General features: G+C 43.1%; 1 protein-coding gene across 4 annotated transcripts in view; it reads right to left on the bottom strand.

Annotated features, from left to right (window-relative positions):
* The window catches only part of LOC147443491 (uncharacterized), a 172,506-nt gene extending 165,050 nt beyond the window's left edge, over window positions 1-7,456 (bottom strand). For 2 of the 4 annotated variants that reach the window (XM_086526305.1, XM_086526304.1), the window contains exons 1-2: window positions 6,678-7,456; window positions 6,122-6,565 (exon numbers count right to left, since the gene is read on the bottom strand). In XM_086526305.1, coding sequence (XP_086382431.1) covers window positions 6,122-6,565; window positions 6,678-6,872 — 639 coding nt within the window. In that variant the 5' untranslated portion in view covers window positions 6,873-7,456. The remainder of the gene's footprint in view (window positions 1-6,121; window positions 6,566-6,677) is intronic. The other 2 variants (XM_086526302.1, XM_086526303.1) reach the window with 2 other exon arrangements.
* Window positions 7,457-21,406: the final 13,950 nt, after the last annotated feature.

Here is a 21,406-nt window from a genome sequence, read left to right as displayed (position 1 = left end):
TATTTTGGGAAAAAGGGTTCTGTGCTCTATGAAATGCTCATGATGGATACTGAATGTCATGCTAATGATCCTGCTGTGTGCAATCAGAGGGTATGCAACTAATCTAAGTGCCTGGACATGCGCGGCTTGCGCAGAGGCTCACAAAGGTGTCAGAACACTTCCTGGGCTAACCTGAACCCTAGACCTGAGATAGCTTGTCCACATGCACATAGGGTTAGATGTGCACGTGACAACCGCTAACCTTAGTTGTTGGTTTCTTTCCGATGATTTTTGTTTAATTTTTGGGACCCTCTTTTTGAAGTTGCAAATGGCCGGACATTGTATAGCCAGTGTGAAACGGACGATGGCCGAGAGTTTCACCCACAGACGAGAAGGCCTTGCCGGTACGAGTTGGTCGGGCCAACCGGCACTAGAATTCGAGCAGTAAAAGGGTGTCTAGGCTCAGTTCAAAGTCATTTAGGCCCCCTCGCTACACTTACAAGTCGGTGGGTACAAGGAAAATTAACTCAAAGAGGCATAATGGACACATGGCAGCTGGGAATCGGCGCAAAATCCACTTAAGGGCTGCCTCTCTCACACATTGCGACTTACAGTGTGTGTTTGTATGTGTGTGTGTGAGTAGTTGGTGCAAGTGATGAAGCTAAAATGGAAAGCTTGCCTTTTCCTTTGCACTATTTCAAATGGTTGGGTCACTTTATTAGGATGTAAGGGCATCCAATCCTTCCGTTGTGTGGTCTTGTAACGTTGGCATTCATCACATCCTTTTGCAAAAAGTGATGCATCCTTGAATAAGGTGGGCCACCAATAACCTCATTGCAACACCTTCCTAACAGTTAGTTCTCCTGAAAAATGTCCTCCGGCTATGCCCATGTACGCTTCTTGCAGTATGTACAAATACTCATCCTCATGAGCGCATCGTCTAAGAATATCGTTCTTCCCTAACTATGGTTCGGCTCGCGAAACAGAGCCCAAAACAGAAAAATACAGCCTGATGTGTATTTTTGCAAGTTTAGGGTTTTGGCCCTAAACTGTCCCTAATACCACCAGGAAGTCCACAGACGCGAGGGGACCGCTGTACAGGTGATCTAGCACATTTTCAGGGCAGAAAACAGAGAATTCAGCGTGCTGCAGATTCTCGCCAGGTTTTGTAAAGTGTTCGTATGCGCCGGGACAATCACTTATTGCGTCGGGGTATTGTCTGTGAAGCGTCCTAGTACAATTATGCTGCCAAAATCGGGGCCTAACAGGTCATTTTCAGCCCGGATTATGCGGAACAGTTCGTAGGAAACCACAGGTTTTATTCCCTCTTTTAATACAATAAAGAAATACCGAAAGGGGCGCCAGTCTTTGGCGCCTACAGGGTGTCAAGGTCTGCTTGGAGCACTCTAGCTTCCGAGCCGTGTGTGTTTGAAGTAATTCCTTACAGGTTTATTTGCAAAGTTTCTCTACGTCCTAAAGTTTAAAGTAAAGCTTCGGGTGAAAGCCAAAGTCTACCTCCCTACCATAGGTTTCAGAGAGCATGTGATCATCCCAAGAGGGGGCGCCCAAAATTGGGGTTGAGGTGGACTTTTATCAGTGTGCTCCACAATGTGTGTGTGTGAGTAGTGGGTGCAGGTGATCATAGCTTTAATGGAAAGCTTGCCTTCTCCCTTGACTCATGTAGCGCGATGATTTTCTCTCCCACACCTCCCCTCCCCTTTGCAGATATGGTAATGCCCCTCTAGTTGGGCTTCTCAGATGACCATGTACAGTTCTGGGGGTTTTATGTCACAAAATGATAACGTGGCCATGCTACACGGAGAGACACACACACACACACACACAACAATCTGTTGATGTGGACAGCCAGTACGAACTGTCCGCAAATTACAGTGATAGATGATGACGTGGCAAATTGTACGGCAGCACCCAGATTTTGCGCTGACATGTGCCACGTGGCAACAGTAAGGATTTTCGTAATTTGCAATACTTGCTTTTTGGACAGATTTTTGAGTTTAACTCCTTTTGGGACTTTTGCTTTTGAGTTGGAAGCTTTTCGGGCTCTGCTTTTGGGGCATCCCTTGTAAGAATAAAAGGGCCCTAAGGGCCTCACTTCTCAGAGCCTCTGGACGCAGAGTCTAAGAGCGAGCACCCACAGGAAGTTGTACTATGCTCAAAGATTAACAAAAGAAATACCGAAAGGGGGGCTAGTCTTTGGGGCCAATCTCTCTTGGCACGGAACTACGCCAGGCCGTGTCGTCTCGAATTGAACTATGATTTAAAATTGTGAAGTATTTTAAGTGATTCTCTCTCGTAGCACAACACATTCTTGACTTGGGACCAGTGACATTTTATGCGTCTTTGCCAAGGCAAGAGCCTTCAATAAGTACAGGAACCAGATTAGCTAATTGCTAATCCCCTTCAAGTACGCACAGTTCCATCGCGAAGGAATGTGAAAACGGAGAGTTTTCTTATGTGAAAACTCGTCCGATTTATAGGGGAACTGTCCCATTGCGTGCGAGAGCCTCTGAGACACGCGTAGACGTGTTTGCTCCGCTCAACATAATACAAAACAGAAAATTACAGCTTGTTGTGTTTTTTGTAGGTTTAGGGTTTCGCACCTAAATTGCAAGTTATCGCCAAGGCAGCCTCAGAAAGCTATGGGTGCTTGTACAAGACAATTTAGAGAGATTTCCCGCTAAGAATCTCATCTAATTCAAAGGGCAAGTGACCCTACAGGTGCGGGAGCTCGAGGGCTACTCACAAAAGTGATCGGCACGCAAATCGAAGCACAAACAGAGAATTACAGCTTGCTGTAATTTTTTGCAGGTTTAGGGTTTTGTCCAATTTTGATGCCTTCAGGTCCTAGGAGCTTAGGGGAAGCTAGGGAATCACTGAACAGGTGTTTTGGCGCAAATTAGAAGCCAAAAACAGAGATTTCAGAGTGCTGTAATTTCTCGCCAGGTTTTGTAAAGTGCTCTAAAGTGCGCGAAAAGTCACTCATTACTTAAAATTTTGTCCGTGGAGACTTCTATTGTGGTTATGCTGCCGAAATTGGGCTTGTGTATGGGAATTTCAGCCCGATAAAAGTGGGACAGATTGTAGAAGTTTACACAGGTTTTTCTCAAGTGTTTTAAAACAAAGAAATACCAAAAGCGGCGCCAATCTTTGGGGCCAACAGGGTGTCATTGTCTGCTTGGGAGCATTCTAGCTGCCAAATTGTGGTTTGTTTGAAGTGTAATTTCCAATCACGTTTATTCGTGAAGTTCCTTTGTGTCGTAAAGTTTAAAAGAGTAAAGATTCTGGTAAAAGTTAAAGTCTACCGCCCTACGGGCCGGTTTCATGGTTCTGTTGCCGAGAGAGAATCACTTTTTCCTTAAAGAGTGAGCCTTGGTTGGTTTTCAACGAAGACACAAAGCGCAAGAACTTGGAATTACACTATGGCTGACAAGACGAATGACACCAGAGAAGACGGTTCCTCTTCACAGGACAGACAAAAGTTCCTCAAGCGTTCGAGGCTGGCGAGAGTTCATGACCACCATTGTTTGTGCCTTTTGTTGATGTGAATGCTCCACAAGTTCAAGGGTTTATGACTGGGCAACTAGACGAGGATGCGTGCACGACACAATTGGTTGTTGCTGTGAATGCGTTTTCTCGATTGGTGCGGAATCCTAGGTTTATGGAATTTTTGCAAGCGCCACCGGTGTCACAACAAACACGACAACTTTCTCATGCAGGAGAGCATGTTGAGGCTCCAGCCCAGGTCCCTTAGCGTCCCAGCAAGGCAAGGAGCAGTCTCATGTTGCGGAGTCAGTTGGAGCTCCAAGACTGCCTTCCTTCTGTCCATGAACAGGTGGTTAGGACGCGCTTTACCAATTAAGCCAACCACCTTTCAAAGTCCAAACGTGCATTAAATGGACAAGGAACCAGTTTCCAAGCTATGCAGCAAGTTTTCCACCACCCACGATACATCCTAGGTATTTCGGGGGTGGATCAATGTTTCAGAGCATGGCTAGTTATGCGACTGGAAACCAGCAATATATGCCAGAAACAATCTTTGGGGGTATGCAAGGCATGATGCCAAACCCCATGTATGGTAACATTGGCATCCAGCAAGGGTTTCAATGCAATAGAAGTGTACATCGTTTGACAAAAGTATGGTCTCATTAAGTCATTTGTACACATGTTTGGCAGTTTTTCTTGCGGATGCATGCGATGATAAAAGGGTGCTTACCACACTAAATCATCTGTGGCATGTAAAGTCACCAAATGTATTGCAGTGTTACCTTAAAGTTTTTGGTTTGCAACCCACCTATTCCCCAACTCAGGTCACTTCAGTAGAGCAAGGGTCAAAGGGCTTGATACGTGCTCAAAAGAGGGGTGATGATAGAGCTAGCACTTCACATGTACGTAAGGATTCAATGCAATAGAATTGTACATTGCTCGACAACAGTATGAAGGTCTCATTAAGTCATTTGTACACATGTTTGATAGTCTTTCTTGCGGATACATGCGATGATACAAGGATGCTAACCACACTAAATCATTTATGGCATTTATATATGGCATGCAATCGAGGACGTTTGCAATTTTAAGAGGGGGATATGTCACAGGATTGACAACCACTATATATATTTGCTAGTTTCTTTCCCTTGATTTTTAATTAATTTTTGGGACCCTCTTGTTAAAATCACAAATGCCCGGACATTGCATGGACAGTGTGAAACGGCGTTGGCCGAGAGTTTCACCCGCAGTCAAGAAGGACAGGTCGCCACAAGATGGACAGGCCAGTCGGCACTGAAATCCGAGGCGTAAAAGGTTGGCTAGGCTCAGTTAAAAGTCATTTAGGCCCCTTAGGAGGACTTTATAAGTTGGTGGGTACTAGGAATCAAACCAAAAGGAGCAAATTGGACACATGGCAGTAGGAGAGCAACCTGCAGCTCTACACTCAATCCATAATATCTCATCCCAAGAGGGGGCGCCCAATCAATCAAACACAGTCTCTTAAGTCTTTTGCGAGAGTTATCTTTACAGTTTTGTTCGGAAACATAGTAATTAAGCATGAATGATAGTCCCTAACCCAGATCCATCCTACATACATGGCATGACACAAGACATAGTGAGAGGACAGTAGGCTCCCCTCCCAACCATAGTGCCAATATAGGCTCACCCCCAAGTCTGGGAGCCTGCAGCCAACGGGCTAGCCTCTGCCACGAGCCGGTGTCCCATACCACCAAGCCCACACCAATACGGGTGTGCAGGCAGAGTTGCCTAGGCCTAGAGTCCAAGTGTGGTGATCACACAAGATGTCTCAGAAATGAGACTCGAGTCCTCTTTATAGGACTTCATAACCAAAGGGCCACGTTCACATTGGCCGGACATACTATAGCCACCCATCCTGATGTCTAGGGATGTAACAATGAAGTACTAGAATTAGAGCACGGTTCTTCACAATGGTATCAGAGAAAAAATTTTCCCAGGACCCGAACGTTGTGAGTCTCTCACCCTTGCAGCTACACTCTCAACCTCTCCCTCTCCCGGAGTTGCAAGGACGTAGAAGAAAGATGGTATATACACACCTCTTCATCGGGTTGTGCCCCTTCATGGAGCAACAGTCATGTCGCCATGATCACTACATGTCAATCATCTCGCAACCTCAGCCATACAAATAGCAATTGTTCTCCGGACTCCAAACTTCCCACTGATAGCATCTATTGATGTAGCCTCTGAGCAATGAAGCATAGATAAAGCACGTGTGCATGGCCATCTTGATCCATGACATAAGCCGCTTTAGCATCCACATAACCCTAAACCCTAAATCTCTTCTTGTTTTCAAGAATCCCATTAGCCATAAGTGAAGAGTCACTTAGTACTACACAAAGTATGCAGCACAATCCTCGTCTGACATGAAGCAAACACAATGGAAGGCCAATTTGTTCTCCCTGTAAACATTGATTCGTGAATGCACCTTAAGTGACAACCATACTATCAAAATACAAAGGATAACCGACGCTTACAGCAAGAAACTTCTTAAGCTTAAACGTGATGTCTTCAAATACGATGTATGAAGCAGATTGCATGATAAAGAGGGAGATGGGCTTAAAACATCATCTTGCAGATAAAAAAGCAATCGTATATGCACCTTAAATATGCCTCGTGAAAAAATGTAGGTCCACCCCTCAGGAGTCTGAACAGGAAATTGCAGCTTGGGTGTGTCACCCATGATCGAGTTCACATAAGTTTCTTGAATTTGAGATTGGAACACGTACTCGTCTGTCGCCAAAACCAAGCGGCCTTTGCTATTATATACTGCAGCATGCTTGAAATCAGAAATGACTGAAACAGCCCCCTTCAAGTCCAATTCTGCAAGAGTCTTGTTGCCTGTAGTCATGTTGCTCAAATAGTTATTGATTAAGATGCGAATAGATATCAACTGAGTCTTGTCAGCTTCACTAAATAAATAATCTTTGAGCTGCTCCTGCCGCAAGGTAGACACTGTCATAAGCCTGTGCTCTATCTGTCCAACAAGTTGCTGGTGCACCTTTTTCCATAAAACCAGCTCCGGAACTCCAGAAGCAATCATCACCTGTTGCCAAACGACAACAATGTATTAGCTAGTCCTTGAGCAAAACCACAAAGCCTTCTCAAAAGACTGTGTCATATGGGCAAAGGAGTTGCCAATGGAGGGCCAGACTTACAGACAAGCAGATAAAGAGAGTGAGCTTGACACAGATGGGAGCTCTCAGTTTTTTCTTCCTTCTGGTAAGGGTTGGAATTCTACCATTTTCTTCTGCTCCAACATTCCCCTGTGGCCCTTCTAAGTTGCAGCGGCCCAAGTTACAGAGGGGAGATGGTCCTGCACTGTTCAGGATCTTCACCTCGCTGGAAGTCATGTTCCAAGTACAATAATTGCTACAGAAGCATTGTCACATGCATCACAGCCCTGCCCTGCTCTGCCTGCCATGTCCATGTTCCTCTCACATCATAGTTTGCCAAGGGGGGCCGCGATCAATCAGCGGTCCCTGCCTCTTCTTCCTGCAAAAGAGACTCCGGCTTTGTTGACTTCTCCGTCAGGCTCTTCCAGCAATTTTCACGAAAAATGGTGACGTCGCAATCAAGCAATTGGCAGAGTAGCCAGAATGGACAGCACACTTGGGGAAAGCTTATGTTTGCGACAGCTGCTGCTACTTCAAAACCATCAGCGATGGTGGGTTAATGAATGTCTGCTGTGCGCTAGCCTATCTCTCTCTGAGCTTGTCGACGAGCTCCAAGCGCAGGAGAGCCTGAGAGGTGAGGATTCTGAGGAATGAGGATCTGTTTAGGCCGGCGTGGACCTTCTGTGCAAGCAGGGCGGAGTACGTGGGCGGGCTACGGCAGAGAGAGTCTACCGAGGAAGCTCATTAAGTTTGCAGTGTACTAAAAGTCTAAAACGGGACGCGCGCCCCCGCCGCCTCTGGGGAGAATCGAGATCATGCTTCACTTGAAAAACGAGCCAGTACTTAACGGGCTACTACGAGCTAGTTCCCGTGCGGGCTGGGTTCCCAACTTGTGCGCAACGATATTCATTTGTATTAAACTGGTTACTGAAGTGAATCTCGACTAATACCTTGAGTTGACATGGTCTTGTGTTTACAATGGCCTGATTTTCATGACCCAATGTTGATATGTTTAAATATGTCTTTAGCTTTTAGATTGTATTAATTCTTTGATTCAATTTTGCTTTATTCTATGCATCCTTAGCATTTGTATAAGAATAGTTGTGTCATTTGAAGATTTCACGAGAGTATATTTCCTTAGAGAAGAAAATGGAGAGAGACTTTGATACTTTTCACCGAAGCAAGTTTTGTTGTTTTTTAATTGGTACTGTCTCTAGTACATTACGATCGTGATGCGTCAATTTTGAATCATGTACCTCGCAAAAAAACCATAAGAAAGGTAAGAATTTATATAAAATGATGTTATGGATCATTTGAAATATGTTCACTTTTATATGTCGTTCTCTTTTTATGTTTGGAAAACAAAAACATGCAAGTCTCCTGCATGAGGGAGTTTGCATAGTCCTCCCCAAATTTTATAATGTGAGGGTTCGTGCCATTCCATGGCAGCATGCAATTTTTAGAGAGTTCGTTTCACTACGTCATTAGTATTGAGTATAGAATTCAGAGTATTTTACATGCCCTTTTGTTTCGACAGTTATTTGTCGATTATTGTAACAAACACGATGATGTTGGCTAAATCTTTGTGATTGAGTTTGCCGATATGATGTGTGTCTACTCCTATTGGTATATCTTGCAATCTTAGTCGTGGATTCTCATTCGTGTGAAGGCATTGTGTAAGGCCACATACTTTCAAAGAGCTGACTGAACTGGGCTAGTTTCTTTAAGCAAGCCCAAAACTTTGTCGCAAAAGCGCAAGCGACTTTGTCGGAAGAGAAACCCTGTAAAGACATGGGTCTTACGGGCAAGGCCACTGGCACGGCCGGACAGTGTGTATGCTAGGGAGAGGCTATAAGATAGCACGATTAAGTGGAGACTAACACACACATTACCACCGCCCTTTCACTGGTGATAGATCTTTGTTCAGGATACCACCAGGTACATATCCTTTTGCAAGATATCTCCAAAACTGCCTTCAAAACACAGTTCGAGCATTTTGAATTTTTGGTTATGCCTTTTGGTATAACCAATGCTCCAGCTACATTTATGACACTCATGGATAGTGTCTGACATCCCTATCTTGGAAAATTTGTTGTGGTTTTCATTGATGACATTCTCATTTACAGTAAGATTGAAGACGAACACATAGAACACTTACGATTAGTGTTCGAACAGCTACGAGTTCATGCATTGTATGCTAAGTAAAGCAAATGCGATTTCTTTAAACAGAGATACATTACCTCGGTCATGTGATCTCTTATTCTGGCATCAAAATGGACACTGAAAAGGTTGCTGCCATTCTTCGATGGCTACATCCCAACACGGTTGAGGAGCTTCAAATATTTTTAGGCATGGCTGGATTTTATCGACAGTATATTCGTGATTATGCCAAAGTCATTGTTTCTATGATGGGTTAACTTAAAGCAAACGGTAAAGAAGCCCAAAAACGCAGTTTTGAACAGCTCAAGGTAGCTATAGCCATTGCTCCCATCCTAGCAATTGTTGACCCACTTAAGCCGTTTGTGGTAGAGACTGATGCTAGTGATAAAGCAATTGGTGCGGTACTTATCCAGGAGGGAAGACCTATAGCCTTTGAAAGTAAAAAGTTGAAAAGAGCTCAACATGATTATTATGTCTATGAGAGAGCTCTATGCCATAATTCACGCTTTACAAAAGTGGTGACACTATTTATATGGTGCCGAGTTTGAAGTAGTTTTTGACCATGAGAGTATCAAATGGTTTACTACTCAAACGGACTTGAAGAGCCGTAAAGCTAGATGGGCAGATATCCTTCAAGATTATGATTGTAAGCTATGATATCGCAAGGGGCAATATAATGTAGTAGCAGATACACTAAGTCGGATGCCTAAGATTAATTGACTTGCTTCACGGAAATAAAGAGTGGATTTTTGGAGTCATTACGTGGCAAGTGTCCACAAGATCAATCATATGCTAAAGTGTGGAGTGCAGTTTTAAAAAGGGATCCCTCACACTTACATGTCTTTGTACAACCAGATCAACATGTCTCTGCACGCGCAAATACAAACTCCAACACACAGAGCTCCACCCCTACTCAGGAAGAGCTTAAGCGATGGAATAATTTTTCCATTGATGATGGCTACTTACTCCACAAGGGTAGATTATGTGCACCAAAAGGCTCAGACACTAGGCGCCAAATCTTATTTGAGTGTCACGATAGTCCAAGTGCTGGTCATCCAGGTATTCGTAAGACGTATGCCTTAGTTCGACGGCAATTTTATTGGTCGGTCTTACATCATGATGTTCAAGAGTACGTACTAAACTGTCAACAGTGCCAAGTTAATAAGGCAGAGCGCCTCGAGGTAGGTGGCCTTTTACATCCTTTAGAGATTCCACAAGGTAAGTGGAAGGGTATGTGTAAGGACATGGGTCCTATGGGTAAGGCCACCGCCACGGCCGGACAGTGTGCGCTAGGGGGAGGCTATAAGATAGCACGGGTTGGTGGAGACTAGCACACGCATTACCACCACCCTTTCACTGGTATCCGAGCTGTTTTTGGAGAAGGGGAAAAGTGGATTGCATGTGCATGCGAAGCGTTGCTTCTCTCCCACGTTTCGTAGACAGCGACATCTCTGCTGTGCAGCAAAAAGAAGACAGACACGTTTTTTTGTGCGCGACCCGAAGATAGACAGTGACAATCGACCGCGATCGCCCCATCTACGCCCTCCACAACGCACGACCAAGGCAGGCGACCAAGGCAAACTCGCCGGCACCAAAGCTACAGAGCCTTCTGTTGACTGTGCATCGGAAGGCTGGCTTAACCTTTGCATGAAGGAGGGTTGAACCCACCCCATGAGGGTAAGAGGCCAACACTTTACCATCAGGCTATTGACCTATTGACCCTTAAGGAAAGATAGCATACTTGTGTTGAAAGGAAAACTAAAAGGAAAAGGAAAGCTTCAAACTTCAATGAAGTAGTTTCACCCTTCGTTTTCACTTTGGAGGAAGGCAAGTTTTCCTCCAAAAATTATTTTTTCCTCAAGGAGGTAGCTTCAAAGTGAACAAAAGCTTTCACAAAAACTACGAGTTTTTGTGAAGAATCAACAAAGATGTTCTTACGATGAACGACACATGAAGCGCTACAATTCCCGCAAGGCGAGGTTCGCATGCAACACAAATCGCGGAGCATACAAAACGCAAAGACAAGGTACAAGTTGACGTTTTTTTTTTCTCTTTACATTAGTGTGTGTTTACCATGGCCAGTGAGAATATCCCACCTACACACACTTTTGATTTTGAGCACGTAGATCAAAATCAGGGCACCACGAGTGCTGCTGCTGACACTAATATGCATGACGATGATGATCTATGAGATCATGGCCTTGTAGATATGGCTGCTTTCAAGACTTTGGAAAATCGCCAAAGCATACAACGCAACCTCTCTACACTCAACGCAGATGTTACCAACCTTACGGAGTTACTTGTGAAATTTATGAATTCACAGATGGCTCAAGGAGCCGCAAGTGGCACGGTTCAAGGGAACCAAGCTCGCACGACTCAAGGAGTCCAAGAGACAAGTGCTTCCGAAGATGCAGAAGGTAGCAATGCATTACTTAAGAATATCACCATTCCTAAATTTCACGAGGAAGAGCGTGATCGCAACAAGGATGCGGTCAATACGTTCTTACACAAATGGAGTGATATTCAAAGATTGAGACACACCCCGGATATAAAGACGGCTGTGGAAACAAGTCTATCTCTTAAAGGCAAGGCCTATAAGTGGTGGATGACATTTCCAATAGATGCTCGTCCTCCGTCCTCGGGTGCTTTTCAAGCTTCTTTCTCCAAAGAATTTTTGCACTCCAATGAAGAAGATAGAATTGGTTAGCATGGGGTGCATGCCGCATGTCTAGCCTCTCTTTCACACTGTACCTTTCCAAACATCAAAAAATCATATTAAGACTAAAAGGTCTAGATGAATTCCAAAAGATACGGGGTTTTAATAGGGGTCTTGACAAAGACTATCGTCTTCATGTCAAGACCCAACATCCAAAAACCTTGGAAGAAGTCATCAGTCATGCCCAAAGATATGATGATGACCAAGAGAGGAAAGGAAATGTTCCATACTCTAAGAATAATTTTGCTAAGAGCAATGTGGCTAAGAGCCAATGGCGAGGTAGATCTCCCACACGTTCCAAGAGGAATAAGAGACAATCTACCTCTCCACGCCCGCAAGAGGCTAAGAAGCCTAAGCAATCACAAAATACTCCACGTGGGTCTCTCAGCACTGCTGATTTTGAGCGTGCGAAGAAACACAATTTGTGTTTTAGATTTCTTTCGGACCAACATAACAAGAAAGATCATCCTCTTTTGCAAGGCAAAGAAAAGGCCATGCACACGGTGCAATGCCTCTCATTAGATTCATCTCCTAAATATTGTGTTGTAGAGGTTCTTCATATGGAAGAAAAGCACAAGTGTTGTGTGCATGCTTCAATGTGATAGCCCACCTTTGGTCCCCATGATTTGATTAGCATGCATGGCACTATTAACGGACAACGTGTTCGTATTTTAGTGGATGATGGTGCAACTCATAACTTCTTGAACTATAAGCTAGTCAAGATATTGAAGCTTACACAGACTCCCTGCTCTCACAAGTATGTGGTGGAGCAGATGTCTGGGAATGATAAAGAAGTATGGGACACGGTAGTTCAAGGGTTTGAGCTTATTGTTTAAGATCATACGATGACCCTTGAATTCCAAGTTATGAACATGGACTCTGTTGATGTAGTTTTAGGAGGGGAGTGGTTGCATGGTTTAGGAAACACATTGTACACTAGTTATGAACACAACTCCTTATCCTTTATGGACAATGGTAAACATATGCATTTGCTTGGTGAGAAAAATATACCATCTGCACCTCTTATATGTACAGCCAAGTTTCTATTTTACAGAAAGCAAATTTAATAAATGAAGTCTTTTTTTGTGTTATTGCTTGTCTCCAAGTCCTGTGAATTCTCAAGAGCAAAGTGCAGTGAATTCTAGTAATGGTATGCAAAGTGCAATGAATTCTAATGATAAACAAAGTGTTAACAAATCTAACAAGAAAAGTGCTCTCAATTTTAATTTATAGAGCAACATGCAACTGTTGTAAAACAAACATTATAGGAATTACAAGATTCTCCATCCCAGCATAACTCTAGTTTACTTTCTTCTTTTGCACGGAAAAAGCTGACTCACTTACTCACGCACTATACCGATGTGTATTCTCAGGTGATTTATTGTTAGGTTTACCCCCTACACGTGATGTGCAGCATGGCATAGATGTCTTGCTAGGCACTAAACCGGTGAGTTAACCACCTTATCGTATGAGTGCTAAAGAAGCCAAGGAGGTTGAGAGTCAGTTGGCTGACTACCTCGCCTGTGGTTTCATTAGACCTAGCACTTCGCCTTGGGCATCACCAATTCTATTGGTAAAAAAGAAAGATAGTACTATGTGCATGTGTGTAGATTATCGCGGATTAAATGCCATAACCATCAAGAACAAGCATCCTCTGCCTCGAGTGGATGAGTTGTTTGATCAACTCCATGGGTCAAGATACTATATAAAGATAGCTCTTCGTTCAGGATACCACCAGGTGCGTATCCTTTTGCAAGATATCTCCAAAACTGCCTTTAGAACACTGTTCGGGCATTTTGAATTTTTGGTTATGCCTTTTGGTCTAACCAATGCTCCAACTACATTTATGACACTCATGGATAGTGTCTTACGTCCTTATCTTGAAAAAATTGTTGTGGTTTTCCTTGATGACATTCTCATTTACATAAGACTGAAGAGGTGAACACATAGAACACTTACGATTAGTGTTTGAACAGCTACGAGCTCACACGCTCTATGCTAAGCAAAGCAAGTGCGATTTCTTTAAAACAGAGATACATTACCTCGATCATGTGATCTCTTATTCTGTCATCAAGATGGACACTGACAAGGTCGCTACCATTCTCCGATGGCCACATCCCAACACGGTTGAGGAGCTTCAAATATTTTTAGGCATGGCTGGATTTTATCGAGAGTATATCCATGATTATGACAAAATCATTGTTCTCATGACGGATCAACTTAAAGAAAAAGGTAAGACCTTTTCTTGGGAAGAAGCCCAAAAACGCAGTTTTGAACAGCTCGAGGTAGCTATAGCCACTGCTCCCATCCTAGCAATCGTTGACCCACTTAAGCCGTTTGTGATAGAAACTGATGATAGTGATAAAGCAATTGGTGTTGTACTTCTCCAGGAGGGAAGCCCTATAGCCTTTGAAAGTAAAAAGTTAGATAGAGCTCAACAGAATTATTATGTCTATGAGAGAGAGCTATATGCCATGATTCACGCTTTACAAAAGTGGCGACACTATTTATATGGTGCCGAGTTTGAAGTAGTTTTTGACCATGAGAGTATCAAATGGTTTACTACTCAAACGGACTTGAAGGGCCGTAAAGCTAGATGGACAGAAATCCTTCAAGATTATGATTGTAAGCTACTATGTCGCAAGGGGCAATATAATGTGGTAGCGGATGCACTAAGTCGAATGCCTCATATTAATTCACTTGCTTTCACAGAAATAAAGAGTCTTTTGGAGTCATTACGTGGCAAGTGTGCACAAGATCAATCATATGCTAAAGTGTGGAGTGCAGTTTTAAAAAGGAATCCCTCAAACTCACGTCTCTGCACGTGTAGATAAAAACTCCAATACACAGAGCTCCACCCTTACTCAGGAAGAGCTTAAGCGATGGAAGAATTTTCACATTGATGATGGCTACTTACTCCACAAGGGGAGAGTATGCGTGCCAAAGGACTCAAACACTAGGCGCCAAATCTTATTTGATTGTCACGATAGTCCAAGTGCTGGTCATCCATGTATTCGTAAGACGTATGCCTTAGTTCGAAAATACTTTTATTGGTTGGGCTTACATCATGATGTTCAAGAGTACGTACTAAACTGCCAACAATGCTAAGTTAATAAGGCAGAATGCCTCAAGGTAGGTGGCCTTTTACATCCTTTAGAGATTCCACAAGGTAAGTGTGGGAGAGTATCTCTATGGATTTTGTAGTAGGACTACCTACTACAAATCGTGGCCATGATGCCATATGGGTAATTGTAAACCATTTCACAAAGATGGGTCGATTCATTCCCACTAAGACTACGGTTAAGACACCGGAATTAGCACGGCTATTTGTAGAGCATATATATAAACTCTACGGTCTTCCAGCTAGTATCATTAGTGACAAAGATCGAAAGTTCGATAATCACTTATGGAGAGCTGTGTTTCAAAAGTTGGAAACTAAACTTAATCTAAGTACAGATGATCATCGAGAAACAGACGGTCAAACCGAAAGAGTTAATCAAGTGCTAGATGATATGCTACGAGCGTACGTTAGCAAGAAGCAAACCACTTGAGAAGACTACTTACCCATATTGGAATTTGCTTATAATAGTTCAAAGCATGTGACTACAGGGTTTAGTCCATTTATGCTTTTATATGGATTTCAACCTAGATCACGCGTTTCAGTGGGGTTGGCTAAGGAGAAGATACAACAAGCGAAGGATTTTCTCCAAGACTATTTTGACATGCTTCGTGTTGCTCGACAGAATGTTAAGCAAGCTCAAGATCGATATAAGAAGTACACGGATGAGGATCATCATCTTGCTACTTTTGAAGAAGGAGACAAGGTTTTCCTCAAAGTTCTGGAGCATTCAAAAAGTCTGAAGACGGGAAAAGTTGCTAAACTTTGAACACGATACTGTGGACCGTTTACCATTCTCAAACGTATAAGTCAAGTGGCCTATAAGTTAGCTCTTCCAGAGCACTCACGAGTTCATCATGTTTTTCATGTTAGCCGTTTACGAAAACTGCTAGGACAGAATGATAATGTCATCGACACATGTGTGTTAGTTGACCTTATCAAACCGCCAAGCATCCCTCATGAGCCCGAAAATATTTTGGATTCTCATGAACTTCGCACCAGACATCATATCAAACGACAGGTGTTGGTAAAATGGATAGATAAACCTGAAGAAGGTTCTACATGGGAGAATGTCTCCACACTTAAGAAATGTTTTCCTACGTTTGTTTTCAAGGATGAAAACGATTCTCCAAGGGGGGGTAATGTAAGGACATGGGTCCTATGGGCAAGGCCACTGGCACGACCGGATAGTGTGTACGCTAGGGGGAGGCTATAAGATAGCACGGTTGGGTGGAGACTAGCACACGCATTACCACCGCCCTTTCAGTATGGATTTTGTAGTAGGACTACCTACTACAAATCGTGGCCATGATGCCATATGGGTAATTGTAGACCGTCTCACAAAGATGGGTCGATTCATTCCCACTAAGACTACGGTTAAGACACTAGAATTAGCACGGCTATTTGTAGAGCATATATATAGACTCTATGGGCTTCCAGCTAGTATCATTAGTGATGGAGATCGAAAGTTCGATAATCACTTCTGGAAAGCTGTGTTTCAAAAGTGGAAACTAAACTTAATCTAAGTACGATTGATCATCCAAAAACAGATGGTCAAACCGAAAGAGTTAATCAAGTGCTAGAGGATATGCTACGAGCGTACATTAGCAAAAAGAAGCAAACCAATTGGGAAGACTACTTACCTATATTGGAATTTTCTTATAGTAGTTCAAAGCATGTGACTACAGGGTTTAGTCCATTTATGCTTTTATATGGATTCCAACCTAGATCACCCATTACGGTGGGGTTGGCTAAGGAGAAGATACAACAAGCGAAGGATTTTCTCCAAGACCATTTTGACATGCTTCGAGTTGCATTTTCAATCATTCCAAGGGGCATCATTCCGAACAAGAAGCTCCTCAAAAGCACTTTTTGTGGTTTCTCAAGTGCATCACATTTGGCATACATATCGACCAAGATAGTGCCAAGCACAGCTTCTTTTTTCAACAGCCTCTTACTAACAATATAATTGTGAATTTTTGTGCCCATATTAGCATTTTTCATAGAGCCACATGCCGTCAAGATGCACGTGCAAGTGACTGCATCTAGAGAGGCCCTCCCTTCGCATCTGTTGAAAACATCCTAGAGCTTTTTGGCCTTGCTCTCGTTGTGCACATCACGCAATCAATGTATTCCAAAGATGACATTATGGACAGGAAGCTCCTCAAGCACTTTTTGTGCTTTCTCAAGCGCACTACATTTGGCATACATATCAACCAAGACATTGCCAAGCACGACATCTTTTTTCAACAACCTCTGACTAACAATATAATCCCGCAATCATTGCATTCCAAGAGGCGACATTCCGAATTGGAAGCTCCTCAAGCACTTTTTGTGCTTTCTCAAGCACACCACATTTGCCATACATAGCCAAGCACGGCATCTTTTTTCAATAGCCTCTAACTAATTGTGATTTTTTGTGCACATATCAGCATCTTGTGTAGAGCCACATGCCTTCAAGATGCATGTGTAGGTGATTGCATATGGAGAGAGGCCCTTGCTTTGCATCTGTTGAAAATAACCTTGAGCTTTTTGAACCTGCTCTCGTTGTGCACATCCCACAATCAGTGGCTTCTAATAGGCGACATTCCAGATACGAATCTACTCAAGCACTTTTTATGCTTTCTCAAGCTCACCACATTTGACATACATATTGACCAAAACAGTGCCAAGCACGATATCTTTTTTCAACAACCTCTGGCTAACAATATAATTGTGAATTTTGAGCCCATGTGAGCATCTAGCATAGAGCCAAATGCCTTCAAGATGCATATTGTTGGACGGAAGCGACTCACACACCCATGAAGTGCATGCAAACACTACCGAGATCAACATAATGTCAATCGAGGACACAGATGACACGATAGGCGCACGGAGGAAATCTCTTTAGCTTGTCAGGTTGAGACCATCCTACACATACAACACTCTGGAAGGCCAACTAAACCACAATCAAGAACCTCACTGCCCTCAACTACACCACCTAGCCACATACACACATACGGAAGGTAACTCACCTAATCATGCCAGATTCATACGAAACTTAAGGAATACCATCCCCTCACTAGGATACACCTGTCCCTAAGCTTCTACACTCAAAACCCTCACTCTAAACCCATCTGCGGAAAAAGCGTAGGATGACAGAACAGAATTTTGAAAGTGCCCGAAACTGAAATTTATGAGTACCTATGCGTAGCTTATGTCGCCACGATTCTATAGACTACTAGCATGTAGAAAACAGACATCGTTTGATACACTTACGGCCACAAATAGCTTGTAGATGCGTCGGCGTGTGCGCTTCGTCTCGCGTGGAATGCTTGGCGTTGTCGCGTAGCTCTCCTCGAGCCTACAACAATGGTGCAGTCGGATCTCCAATGTGTTGAGCGAGCCGGGCGTAGCGAGAGGATAAAGCTCACGCTCACCACCACCTAGCCACATACACACATACGGAAGGTAACTCACCTAATCATGCTAGATTCGTATGAAACTTAAGGAACACCATCCCCTCACTAGGATACACCTGTCCCTAGACTTCTACACTCAAAACCCTCACTCTAAACCCATCTGCGGAAAATGCATAGGATGACAGAGCAAAATTTTGAAAGTGCCTGAAATTGAAATTTATGTGTACCTATGCGTAGCTTATGTCGCCACGATTCTATAGACTACTAGCACGCAGAAAACAAACATCGTTTGATACAGTTACGGCCACAAATGGCTCGTAGATGCGTCGGCGTGTGCGCTTCGTCTAGCGTGGAATGCTTGGCGTTGTCGCGTAGCTCTCCTCGAGCCTACAACAATGGTGCAGTCAGATCTCCAATGTGTTGAGTGAGCCGGGCGTAGCAAGAGGATAAAGCTCACGCTCACTCTCTTTCTCTCACACACAGTAGATGGCAGTGCTAAAGTTTTGATTATGATTAAAGTCTCCCCTTACAAAATGACCTAGGTACCTTATATACTAAGGCTACCTTAGGTTTAACCAAAAATGGGTTTGAAAGGGTCAAATGGCTTTGTATTTACAATCTGGAAGTTCCATTGCACCCAGGCTTCTGAAACTAGAATAACTACTCATTACAAATGATGTTTATAGCCATAATCCGTAGCATTTCATAACTCGCAAAAGATAAGACTTTGGTACGAAACTTGAGTTATGTTGTGTTGTTGACCCAGCGGTCAACACATACGTAGGTGATTTCATTTGGAGAGAGGCCCTCACTTTGCATCTGCTAAAAATAGCTAAGAACTTTCTCTTGTGGAGCAAACCCTACAATTAGTGCATTCCAAGAGTCCACACTCCGGACGGGAAGCTCCTCAAGCACTTGTGTAGAGCCGAATTCCTTCAAGACTTAAGCCTAACCTTTAGGATGAAAGGATGGGTGACTAAATTTGGAGAGATACACTTTATTTGCATCCGCTGGAAATAGCCTAGAGCTTTGTGGCCCTACTCTTGTTGTGCACATTCCTCAATCAATGCATTCCAAAAGGTCACATTATGGAAAAGAAGCTCCTCAAGTTCTTTTTATGCTTCCTCAAGCACTCCACATTTGGCATACATATCAACTAAGACAGTGTCAAGCACAAGATCTGTTTTCAATTGCCTATGACTAACACTATGATTGTGCACATATCAACATCTTGTGAGAGCCACATGCCTTCAAGATACATGCGTAGGTGATTACATCCGAACCAAGACAATGCCAAGCACGACATATTTTAGCCTCTAACTAAAAACATAATTGTGAATTTTTGTGCCCATGTCAGTATCTTGCATGAAGACACATTCCTTTAAGGTGCATGTGTAGGTGATTGCATGTGGAGAGAGGACCTCGCTTCCCTTCTATTGAAAATAGACTAGAGCTTTCTGGCCTTGACCCTATGTGGCAAATTTTGCAATCACTGGATTCTAAGAGTCATCAACACTCCAAACAAGAAGCTCCTCGAGCGCTGGTGTAAAGCCACATGCCTTCAAGATGTAAGCATAGCCTTTAGGACAAAAGCATAGCTCACTTAATTTGGAGAGATATAGTTTCTTTGCATCAATTGAAAGTAGCGTAGAGACTTTTGTGCCTGCTCTTGTTGCACACATCCCACAATCAGTGCGTTCCGAGAGGCGATATTCCATACAAGAAGCATATCAGCATCTTGTACCTGCATGCATAGTAATGAAGATGAAGAAGATGGCAAGCATTGCTTTGAAGCATGAGTCTTGATTGGATTTGCATTCCATAGTCCTAGGTTTGATCGACCCCTCTTCCTAGCTCATGATTGAATTACATTCAATCACAAGCTTACGTCTTAACTAGCAATAGAGGTAGCATTTGGACAAGTGCCCTCCTTTTCTCTTTGAGAGAGAGGGCTTGAATAATGCTTTAATAAGTAATTAATTAAACTTAATTCTTATTGGACCACTCTCAAGGTCCTCCGATAGGCTTTAGACACACTATGAGGGCAACCTTGCTAGGGGCTTGACATGTGTCCTATACGCCTCTTATGGGAAGGGCTTGCCTTGAGAGTGTGTGCCCCTATCTTTAGGGCTCACCCCCTCCTTTGTAGGGATCAGGGTTGACTTGCACACCACAAGCACCTTGGCCTTCAAGCATGATAAGAATCTCAAGCACCTTAATCATCAAGCATGACAATCACCTCAAGCACCTTGGTCATCAAGCACGACAAGCACCTCAAGTACATGCCTAGCTTACCCTAAGGTCTAAGGACTTTTAACACTAACCTTTGGAGGTATTTAATGAAGCTAACCCTAAGGTCTTTTAAGATCCATTATTTACACATTGTTCTTCAATAAACCATCTCCTTTTGAGCCCTTATCAAGATGTAAACATCTCTCATTTTGGCCCCGTGTTGAGCTAGGTCTAACAACATATATCTATGTTCTAGCTCTTGTTTCCCTTTTACCTTCCCCTATTAAATGATCAATTTAACATGAGAAAATCATTCGTGTAAAGCTAGACATTAGATTTTATGAGAGTATAATTGTGACCAAATCGACATCTTGTATAGAGCCAGATATTGTGTAATGGAAATGGTCCATGAACTTTGAGAATAGCGGAATTAAGAGGATTGAAGTGAGCATTTTTATGAGACTACTTTGAGAGCATAGAGGGTGAACTTAATTAGCGGTAGAACCATAACCATTATACTTAAGTAACTTGGCATGAACAATACTTTTGCAAGAGAGAGAATTAAAGAACTTGACAACATTTGAGGACTGGATTTATGTGGAGCCGGGCCCCCCTCCAATAGGCTTTTGTATTATAGATTCTCCCATAAAGAGAGACTTGGTATAATACAATCTTTGTGTTCTTTGTGACCTTGGTGATGCTATTAAGATGGAAAGCTTCATGCATCACGAGCATAACACAAACTTTGTAAAAGCATTAACCATCCTCAGCCTCAGTCCCAAGGCCTCAAACACCTTCGAAGGTGGAGAGAGCTAGTGGAGAATGAGGGTAGGGAAGAGGAAGAAGAAACATTTATAGGAGAAATAAATAGTTCCTCATTTATTATCACTCTTCTTGCTAGCATACATAATAGCATAGTAATGAAGATGGAGAAGATGACAAGCTTAAGCATTGAAGCATGGCTCTTGGTTGGATTTGCATTCCATAGACAAGAGTGTTGGTGCATGCTCTCAACTTCTCAACAAGCTTGGAGAGGGAGATTGAGTCTTGCACTTTCACCAAGTGAGAATGTGTGAAAAATGAGTGTGTAAGAGAGTGTATACCCCCAAGCGCACCCGTTGCTTTCTATGTTCTCAAAGTAGTC

This window comes from Adiantum capillus-veneris, chromosome 13 (genome assembly GCF_014529385.1).
Source record: "Adiantum capillus-veneris isolate H3 chromosome 13, ASM1452938v2, whole genome shotgun sequence".
Taxonomy (NCBI): Eukaryota; Viridiplantae; Streptophyta; class Polypodiopsida; order Polypodiales; family Pteridaceae; genus Adiantum; species Adiantum capillus-veneris.
This window is presented reverse-complemented; position numbering and strand designations above follow the sequence as displayed.